The sequence below is a fragment of the Physeter macrocephalus genome, chromosome 9 (assembly GCF_002837175.3).
Source record: "Physeter macrocephalus isolate SW-GA chromosome 9, ASM283717v5, whole genome shotgun sequence".
NCBI classification, from domain to species: domain Eukaryota; kingdom Metazoa; phylum Chordata; class Mammalia; order Artiodactyla; family Physeteridae; genus Physeter; species Physeter macrocephalus.
The window spans coordinates 94,661,169-94,672,064 of NC_041222.1; the positions used below are offsets into that span (position 1 = coordinate 94,661,169).

Below are 10,896 nucleotides of genomic sequence, written 5' to 3' on the forward strand. Positions count from 1 at the left end.
AAAAAAAAAAAAAAAAAAAAAAAAAAAATAATGTTTCAGCGTTGAATGATTAAAATTATTATCTAACTCCTCACTAGTTTGATTCAATGAAAAATTCCTTCAAAGAACCTGGTACTGAAATTCCTATTACTGATTCATACATTACGTAGACAGTTGAAAGGCTACAGAGCAGAGGTTATTCTTTTTTTGGAATGGACTTAATTATGGATGAATCGGCCCTCGGGTTGGGGATTAGTCCAGTGAGAAAACTAACAGGATCGTTGCTCCTCTAGGTGTGTGACCACGAGCTCCAATGTCAGTGTAAAGAAGGATGGGCCCCTCCTGATTGCGGTGGTTCTTCCGTGGTCTTCAGTAAGTAATATTGCACATCTAACGTGAGAAAATTACTCTCCTCTTCCTAGCTTTTATTTCCTGTTATGTAAGATTTCATTGCCTTTTTTCCACTCCTCTTGGAATTCCTATTCTGTAGATATTGAATCCACAATATTAATCCCCAAAGTCTCTCCAGCAACTTTTAAATCATATTTTCCACATTCTTATGTTTTTATGCTACATACAAAAAGATTCCTTGAAATTTTATATTTGTCATTTTAATTTTCCAAATTTTCTTGCTTTATCACTGTTCCATTTTCATAGCAGCCTTGACTGAATGTATACTAGATATAATATCCTCATAAAACTCTAAGAATATGACATAATTTTTGTAGGTTCACTTTGTTCTCTAGATTATTTCTTTTGAGTTGAGTTGTTTTCTTTTTTCACCCTGTCTCTTGTATTTCACTGCGCTGTTTTTCTTCAATATGTATGATCCTTCTTTGAACGTGGGATTAGGTTGACTTGCTCTTTATAACTACTACTACTACTACTAATAAAATCTTTTCTTAGTTTTTGGCCATTTGGATTTTGTCTTTTGCAAAGCATTTGTTCAAGCCATTTTGTTTATTCTTCTATTGGGTGTCTCCCCTGACCCCTTAATAACTTGTGTAAGTTTTAATATATTCTTGATATAAGCTATTTTTTCAGTTATATATGCTGCAAATAACTCCCTTCATTCTGTGTTTTCTCACTCTCTTCGTGATGTCATGTGATTAAAGAAGCTTTTTTAAAATTATTATTATTTTTTTAATCTATTTTTGGCTGCGTTGGGTCTTTGTTGCTGTGCGCGGACTTTCTCTAGTTGCAGCGAGTGGGGGCTACTCTTCGTTGCGGTGTGTGGGCTTCTCATTGCGGTGGCTTCTCTTGTTGCAGAGCACAGGCTCTAGGCGCACGGGCTTCAGTAGTTGTGGCTTACGGGTTCTGGAGCACAGGCTCAGTAGTTGTGGTGCACAGGCTTAGTTGCTCCGCGGCATGTGGGATCTTCCCGGACCAGGGCTTGAACCCGTGTCCCCTGCATTGGCAGGCGGATTCTAACCACTGCACCACCAGGGAAGCCCTAAAGAAGCTTTTAATTGTAATGTAGTCAATTTGTTAATCATTTCCTTGATGATTAGTTTTTTTTCATTTTGTGTCCTTTTTAAGGAAAATTTTCCTATCCTGAAGTTATGAATGTATACCCATATATTATCTTCTAAAAAGGATTTTTGTATTGCCTTTTCAAATTTAAGTCTATAATGTATCTGGAATTATTTTGTGTGTGATGCAAGTGTTCAATTTCGTTTTTATCTCAGATAGATGCCCAGTTGTCACACCATTATTCATATAATAGGTCATCCTTCCTTAATGCTCTGTAGTGCCAGTTTTCTAATAAAGCATGTGTGTCCATGCACGTGTGTTGTTCTGGGATATCTATTCTTTTCTGGTGGTCCTATTTGGCTATCCTTATGCCAGTATAACACTCTTTTATTATTGTATCTTTAAAATAATTTTGTTATCTTATAGGAGGTCCTCTAACATTGTTCTTCAAGAATGTCTTGGCTATTAGCTTTTGTATTTTCACATATATTTTATAATCAGATTCTCAAGTTACACACACAAATCCTGTTGGGATTTTAATTTAGTGTAAACTACATCTATAGATTTACTTGCAGAAAATGGGCATAAATAAAATATTGAATTCCAAACCTATTGACATGAAATATCTATCCATTTACTTAGTCTTCTTTAATTTTGCCCAATAATAGTTAATGGTTTTCACCACAGAAATTTTACATATATTTTGTTTGATTTGTTTTATAAGAAATTAATTTTTATTGTATTTTTAAATAGTATTTTTTGAAAAAATATTTTTCAACTATTACTAGAATATAGGTCAACTAATTTTTGTATATTTATTTTTATATCAAGCACCTCAGCTAACCTCTCTTAAAAATTTTAGTAATTTATTTGTAGATTCCGTTAGATTTTCTACATATTCAATCATTCTATTTCAGAAAAATGACAGTTTTGTTTCTTATCTAATCTTCACAATTTTAATTTCTCATACTTGTTTTCCTTCACTGAGTAGTACTCTTGTGCAATGCTGAACAGAAATAGAGATAGCAAGCCTCTTTGTTTCTTTCCCAATCTTAGGAAAGACTTTCAGTATTTTGCCCTGTTATCTGAAGGTATTCTGTACATATTGGATCCTCTTCATTTGATCAAGAAAATTCACTTCTATTTCTAGTTTGCTAAGAATTTTATCAAATACTTTTTATTTATTGGTTACGATTTTTACCTCTTTACTCTGTTGGTATTGCAAAATAATTGATTGATATTTGAACATTTATCTAACTGTGTATACTTTGGATAAACCCAACATGGAAATAGCTCTTACGGATACTGATGGATGATGTTTGCTATTATTTTATGTTCATGAGTGATGCCTGTACTTGCTAAATTTGAGTATCATGGTTATGCTAGACATATTAAATGAAGTGGAGCATTTTCATTCATTTAAATTCTCTGGAAGAGTTTGTATAACAATGGAAGACTCTTGTCTTAAATATCTGGTAGAACTTTTCAGTAAGCCATGTAGGCCTAGAATTCTGGACAATATTTTAGTTAAAGATTCAGTGTCTTCAGTAGCTATAAGACCCTTCAGGTATTTAATTTCTTCTTATGCAAGTTTTAGTATGTTATATTTTTCCTAGACATTTTCCTACTTCATCTAAATTTCAATGTTTTGGTTTAAGATTGCTCATAATACTCACTTATCTTTTCAATATCAACAGTATCTGTAGCATTGTTTTTTTATATTATCCTAACAAAATTTTAAAACTTATTATTCTTTATGATTTGTTTTTTTTAACTTTTTTTTGCTATTTCAATTTCTACTTTATACAATTCCATTTCCTTCAGTTTATTTCATCTTTAAAAGAAAAATCTTGAAAGGAATCTTTGGCTCATTAATTTTCAGTTTGTAGACCATTTTGTAATTGGTATTTTCATTATCATTTGTTTCAAATTATTTTCTATTTTCTATTTGCTTTCTTCTTTGGCCCTTGAACTGTTTAGACATATATTTCTTAACATACATGCATATGGAGATTTTCTAGCTTTTGCTAAATTAATACTTAGCATAATTCCATAGGGATCAGAAAACCTACTGTGTTGAGAATATGCTGAAATTTGTTGACACTTGCTTTATGACCCAGCATATGCCCATATTGTAAGTGTTCTGTCTATGAACACAAAAATATGTGTTCTGCACTTATGTGCAGTGTTTTCCATATGTTTTTAATGCCATGTTTGTTAATTGTGTGTAATATATTAACCCTTACTGATATCTTGTTTGTTTGTTGTACCAATTACTGAGTCAAGAGTATTAAAATCCCCCACCATAACTGTGAATTTGGCTATTACTTCTGGTTCTATCAATACCTAAATATTTTGAGACCATGCTGTTATCTACAATAAAGTTTAGAATTGTATGTCTTCCCAGTGAATTAACACTTTTGTTATTATGAAATGCTTTTGTGTATCTCTAGTCTTCTTGCCTTTTAAAGTCCACAGTTCCTGGAGAAAAATATAGCTGTACCATATTTCTCTTGGTCTCTTTTGCTTTGGTATAACTTTTTCTTCATACTTTTACTTTCATCCTTTCTGAATCCTCATGTTTTATATCTGTCTCTCACTTTTAAAACTACAAATATATTTTAAAATTTTAGTCTCAATCGTTTTTTAGAAACTTAGTCCATTCAAATTAAATGTAATTACTGATATATTTGGGTATAATCTACAATCTTATTATATGCTTTTTATTTGTCCTGCCTGGTTCCTGTTCCTTTTTCTCTCCTTTCTTGTTTTCTTATAGACTTACTGAGGATTTTAATCACTTCATTTTTACTAATTTGGAGATTATACATTTATTTTATATTCTTTTAGTGGCCAGCATAAAAATTTCCATTTTATTATTTTTAATAGAGACTTTTTACTTTTTAGAGCAGTCTTAGGTTCACAGCAAAACTGAGCAGAAAGTACAGAGATTTCCCCTATATCCCTGCCCCACATGTGCACAGTCTCCCACTGCTAACATCCCCCAAGCAGAGTGGAACGTTTGTTACAATTAATGAACCTACATTGACATGTGATTATCATCCAAAGCCCACAGTTTACATTAAGGTTCACTCTTGGTTTATTTACTTTTCATTCCTTTCTGCATTTCTGAGCTTCCTTTTATGATCGTTTTCCTTCCTGTGTTTCTGAGTTCCTGCTTTCTCACGCCAAAGTAATTTTCTCTCACTCCAGAATAATCTTCCCCTATTTTCTTCAGCACTTCTGTGCTTTTAGGAAATTTTTTTTTTAATTCATTAGTTGTTTTTAGTGAGAGAGCTAGTCCAGATTTCCTAGACCACCATTTCCAGAAACAGAGAGGGCTGTATTTTTTGTTCAATTAACTGACATCTTCAACTGTAAACCTGCTTCCTGTTATAATTGTTACAATACTCTCCATCTGCCTGATGCCCCAGCTTTACCTCTAGACCACATCCTTTCAAACTATGGATGTCTGTGAAGTATTGCCAAGTTCCTCTTTATTTCCTCTGGACCGTGTCACTCTTTTGAAAATAGCTACGATTCTGTTGTTAGCGCAAGTACACTTTTAAAATTCTGAACACATCTATACTGTTTCTAACACAGATGCCTCAGAACTTTATTTCCTTTGACCTTTTGGGTAGGAATTTTTATGGAGGGTAGAGAGTATTAGGTATTTGAACTGTTATTATCTTACCTAGAATTCTACTTCTGAGGTCTCTATCTCTCTGCACGTATGTGTGCTCACACTTGTGAACTTTTCTTGCATTTATGCAAAAATCATTCTTATTATTAATTTACTGATCTCTGCCATCTCTGTAATAAGAGAGCAGTAGCTGTTTGCATTGCTCTTCAAACTTGTACCTCCTGGTCTTTGTGCTTTCAGATTATTATAAGAGAAATGAATACATGAGATAGCAAAAGATTGAAGTTGCATTCATTAATTAGATTAATAGGTAAAAAACACCCTATAAACCAAAAAACGTTGTTAGAACCATTCCCCAATTCACAAGGTCACATAATTTTTTTGTCCATAATAATTCCACTATAGAGCAAACATCAGCAGGACACTCACTTATGTCCTATCTACCTATCACTTATCAGTTATCCATCAATTCTCTTTTACACGTCTCAGCTTCTTACTTGCTACTAAGAGGAATATGATTTCAAGTCTTCAGATTCTTTTCACTGGTTTTATTCCAAGGCTGAATTTTAACAATGTTTCCCTCCTCTTCTGCATCCTCCTTACTTCATATTCTTTCTGATCTCCCAGCCTTTTGTTTTCAATTTATTACAAACAAACATAATCCCTTCTAAGAATTCCCAGTGGTATGATGCTTTACCTATCTCATGTAAACTGTTTTCCCTAGACATCCTCTTAATTTCTTCTATCTAAATAATATTATAATAATCATTATCAAAATATATTTTCATTTTACTGGCTATGAGAGATTTTCCAGGGACTGCATGTCCTTTGGGGAAAAGGTAGGTGGAGTTTGTGATAAATAAAGAAATAAGGACCAGTGCGATGTATATTTGTGAATTTCCCATATTCTCACGAGGCCCTCGTTCTCTCGGTTGCAGATTTCTTCATTGTGGTTGGGGTGCTGTTCCCTGTGGCCGTCATATTTGTGGTGGTTGCTATAGTAACCCGATATCGAAGCACCAGAGGAAAGCAGAAGGAAGTCCAGAGGTAGGCATTATCTTGCCTTGGGGACGTTTTTGGCCTCTAACTCACTTTAAATGTAAGGACCCAAATTATCCAATTTAATTTTAGTTTACTTCAAATACTCAGAAATAAGTACAGATATATTTTTCTTGGACCAGAGGCTGGTTATTCTTTTTATTGGGAAATTCTTCACAGTAAGATCTCCTTTTCTTCTTCTGTTAATCACCATTTATAATTAATAATAACTCTCATTATTAAAGATTTTTACGCTCATTATCCAAATACAGTATCTAAAATGTATTGATCATAGCTTTATGACAAGCACTCTGCTTAGCCCTTTTACATATATTATGTCATTTAATCTTCATAAGGAAATAATAGTTACTATTATTTCCATTTTATAGATGAAAAGGTATTATAGATTGATCCTCACAACAATCCTGCAAGGTCAGGCACTTCACTTTTTTACTGATGTGGAAACAGAAGCTCAGGGAGATAAACTAACATGTTCAAAGTCTTACAAAGTAAGTAATGGAGTCTAGGTTTGCACATACATCAGTCAGTCTTTCAAAGATAATCTTGACACTACAGTCTCTTTCTAGCATTTTTTAAAAATTGATTTATTCACCCAGAATGGACTTTTAATAAATATTGAATGACTAAAACAAATCTTTAATTAAATGGCATAATTTAGATAAAAGTTGGATTCAGCACCATCATTATTAGGTTTCAGGGATTGGTAGAGAATGGAAAAGAAAATTAGTGGTAATGATTATTAATTACAAGACAAGGAAACCTGCAGGATGTCCTAGGGAGCAGATGAAAACCCAGTCAATTACCAAGTTTGAAACAATGGGCAAAGGAAACTAGCAGACTTCTCTTGAATCTCCCTCTCATGGGGAAGGAATTTCTAAGTCAGTTTATATGATATGCTTTCACATACAGGCCACTGTCTACCACTGACACCGGGCCACACAAGCAGAAGAGGAAACCACAGATGGCAAAGGCTGTTCAACCCCAAGAGGTGAACCATAGTCTGTACTGTGTTTTCCCTGGGTCCCAGTTTGTGATTCTCTCACTCTCTTGTCCTGACCAGCTAGCTGTCATTTCTACTCAGCAGTGTTTTACAAATCCATCTCACTAGTTAGTATGTAGCAAGGACTGTGCGCATTGTAACTACACATTCAGAAAGTTCACCCTTGCCTTTTGTTCAATGCAAAAGAGTCTCTATACAATTCAGAGGCTGCTTTGCTGGGGTTCACAAAATGCAAAGAGAATCAAGAGAAAGGGGAGGGCAGATGCCAGCTCTCTCTCTCTCTCTTTCTCTCTCTGTGTGATTCTAGGTTGATTCCTTATTCCTTTTGCAATATCCCAATAATGATAATAATATGTATACTTGTATGACAACACCTGTAATATGTATAATCCTTAATGCCCTAGTTGTGTCCTGCAAGTTTAAAAATTTAAGTGGCAGTTGCCTAATGACAATGACATTGGTAATAATGTTTTTGATGGAAACTTACCCATCTCTGATAGCTCTGTACACAGCAGAATGTAGCAGCTGGGCCACTGTGATTTTCCATCCAATCTCAGTGTCATCTTAGTTCTGAGCTCACATGATCAGAAAGGGGTTCTTATTTGGAAGCTGAAATTAGGATACCGATCGTTTCATTTTTAAAAATTTATTTTTATTGAATGAAACATTCTTTAAATTCTATAGTGCTTTACAATTTTCAAAATTTTCACACACATGATTTCATATAAACCCATTTTAAAATGTTATTTTTTTCTTTTTAGATGAAGCTTGAAACACCTGACCTTCCAGCAGAGGAGGATGCACCTCCAGCTTCTGTTGTGAGTTGGTAACTTCTCTTAAAAATCCCTTCCAGGGCTTCCCTGGTGGCGCAGTGGTTGCGCGTCCGCCTGCTGATGCAGGGGAACCGGGTTCGCGCCCCGGTCCGGGAAGATCCCATATGCCGCGGAGTGGCTAGGCCCGTGAGCCATGGCCGCTGAGCCTGCGCGTCTGGAGCCTGTGCTCCGCAAAGGGAGAGGCCACAACAGTGAGAGGCCCGCGTACCACAAAAAAAAAAAAAAAAAAAAAAAAATCCCTTCCAATCTAACCTCAAGGGAATACTAGTGAAAGACATAACCCACAATGCCCAATTATTTCTTCAGGAGAATGTTCAGATCTGTGTGAATATTCATAGAAAATATGGATTCTTCTGCAAAACTTTTTGAAAAGACAAAATATGAGCTTGCCTTTCCATTATACTACTAAATTTAACCCTTCAACCTGAATTACCAGGCCTGAAAAGCTAATTCATTAAAGAAGAGAACCGATCTGCTTCATAGAATGCCATCTTCATCATATGTCTGTTGGCATTGAGCTTATTTCTGAACTGCTTGTGCGCACCTAAGTGAAAGCAATTAAATGTACAGGTTTAGAAGATTCCTAGTTCTCCATTTCTGAAAGTGATTTAAGCCTTTCCGTTAAGCACGCCTGTTTTCGAGGCCCCGTTTTTTAATTTTTTTTTTTTACCTTCTTACTAGCTAATTACGAAGCCAGATTTTTCGCCACCGCCGATTCCTACATCTGTGTCATTCTCTTTCCTTGTAAGAAGTATCAGATGGTCACTGGCGGTGTTTTAAATGTCTCTTGTGCCCAACGTGAAGGGTGCCTTCAGATCTCTGGGTTCCCTTTCAGGATACGCTAAGCTAATCTGAGATATCATAGCCCATAGGAATATCTGAGAAAGAAGGCCTACTCACCATCTACAAATTAGAATGGCTATTAATTTTTTACTTTAAAAATAGTTCTACTGTTACATAATTCTTAAGAAATGATAAATGGTTCTGCTGTAGAAGTTGAACTGTCTCCTTCACAGGTTAGTTTCTAGACGCTCATTTTGGAGGATACAAAATTGTATTATAAATTAGACTGTACTTGTTTATTCTAGATAGAATAAGGTCTATATTATTCACAGTTTTCTAGAGGAGGAAGGGTATGAAAAACGGAGCACATGAAGGCAAACCCAGAATAAAAGCCAAGCACTCAAGAAGTAACAGGTAGAGTCATTCGCTCAAGTGGATCCTGAACATATTCCCCTCATACCTGGTACTTTGTTGTGAGTAAATGAGAAGGAATTAAAACTTAAGGTCATTTTTTTCAATAATTTTTACATTTTTGGTGGGAAAACAAGTCATATGCGTATGGAGCACTTAACTCCTCATATATTACGTGTGCCAAAGCAAGCAATACTTCTGAGAGAAGTATGGTGAGGGGACAATGAATGGGGTAGGAATGGGAAAGTAAGAGGAAGGTCCATTGACTAACTAAGTGGTTGGAATTTGTACTGGACCCTGAGAGTTGGGTAGAATTTAAAATAAGTGACAAAGAGGTAAGGAAGGATTTAAATAAGGAAATAAGTATAGCAAAGATGGGAATTGCACAGCATTTCTAATGCCCTACCATTATTTTTGTCCCTAATATAGCATACAGACACAAAAGGACTTTCCTCTACTGTTTTCAAGGATAAGCCAATGTCTACACTTAAGGTACGAGATCTATAACCAAACTATTCTAATCTTGTAACCCTCCTAGAATCAAGGACAGAAGTTCTAACCATGTCTTCCTAGAAGATGTCACTAAGGACAGTGTCTATATGAGTATATTTTGGGTTCTAGTACATGTCTTCCTTCTGAGCTTGGACAAAAACCAAGAGAAAGAAGATGTAAGGGTCTTTGCTAGAAAGTGATGATGACCCCAATATTCTTTGTTTTCTCAGAAAAATTACCCAGGGATAGTGAGATGGAGAAAATTCTCCACAGAAAAATTACTCAGCATGGCATAATTCTTCTCCTGATGCCCCACCCTCTACATTTGATAAGTGGCCAGGTGGATAGTTGAATCCCAGTGTGATGTTTTTCTCTCCTTTCTCTACCCTCTTATGTTTCCACTCCTTCACTGTGAAGTATCAAATAAGCTACAGAATAGGAAGAGTGACTACAGATAAATCATTTTAATTTCTTAATAGTTCAAAGTTATGTAATATCTAAATTTTTAGGAAAAGTTCATTATTTAAGAATTCTGTCTTTTTTTAGGGCTCCAATCCAAAAGTCTGAAGTAACAGTTAAGCAAGGATTGGTGGGTAAATGATCAACTTAGAAGAATGGACAATCTGGATGGAAGAGAAATGTACTAATAAATATTGCTCTTGACACTCAAGGAGGTTACTATTTCTTGATTATACTTTGAAGACATAAAACTTTCAAAAGAGACATACTCTTGATAATCTTTGTATGAATTAAAATTTTCTGTTCTCTATATTCATGGGAAAGAGGATGTCTCTAAAGAAAGAGCTATAAAGCTGAAATCTCTAATTAGGTGAATTTCCTAACCTTTCACACCCACCCCCGCTCTTTTACTGTGAGGTTGACTAATACTTGTTAAAGGGTTTTGAGCACCTTGATTTTCTCTTTCAGTAGGAATTAATTCACCCTCTAATGAAAAGAAAAAACAAGAAATTACAGGAAACGGGGAAGGATGGGAGAAAATTGTATACTCCTCATCCGATGACTAGCAATAGCTTAATTGTTAACCCGGAAACTGTCAAATTAGAACCCTCAGTTACAAAGAAAATTACACAAACAAACATTCTCTGGTTTATATCATGTCTTTTTCCGACCCTACATTATCTTCTGGAATTCGTATTAGCTGTGTCATTGGAAGTTCACTACAATTAATTAAGACTTTATTAATTAAACTGTTTTTTCATAGA

General features: G+C 34.9%; 1 protein-coding gene across 2 annotated transcripts in view; it reads left to right on the forward strand.

Annotated features, from left to right (window-relative positions):
• ADAM28 (ADAM metallopeptidase domain 28) overlaps positions 1-10,300 on the forward strand; it is a 59,213-nt gene extending 48,913 nt beyond the window's left edge. Inside the window, exons 18-24 of one of the 2 annotated variants that reach the window (XM_055086952.1) lie at positions 273-351; positions 6,034-6,142; positions 7,064-7,142; positions 7,916-7,972; positions 8,669-8,731; positions 9,611-9,673; positions 10,220-10,300. In XM_055086952.1, the coding sequence (XP_054942927.1) occupies positions 273-351; positions 6,034-6,142; positions 7,064-7,142; positions 7,916-7,972; positions 8,669-8,731; positions 9,611-9,673; positions 10,220-10,240 (471 nt within the window). In that variant the 3' untranslated portion in view covers positions 10,241-10,300. The remainder of the gene's footprint in view (positions 1-272; positions 352-6,033; positions 6,143-7,063; positions 7,143-7,915; positions 7,973-8,668; positions 8,732-9,610; positions 9,674-10,219) is intronic. The other variant, XM_024130864.2, reaches the window with a different exon arrangement.
• The last annotated feature ends 596 nt before the right edge of the window (positions 10,301-10,896 follow it).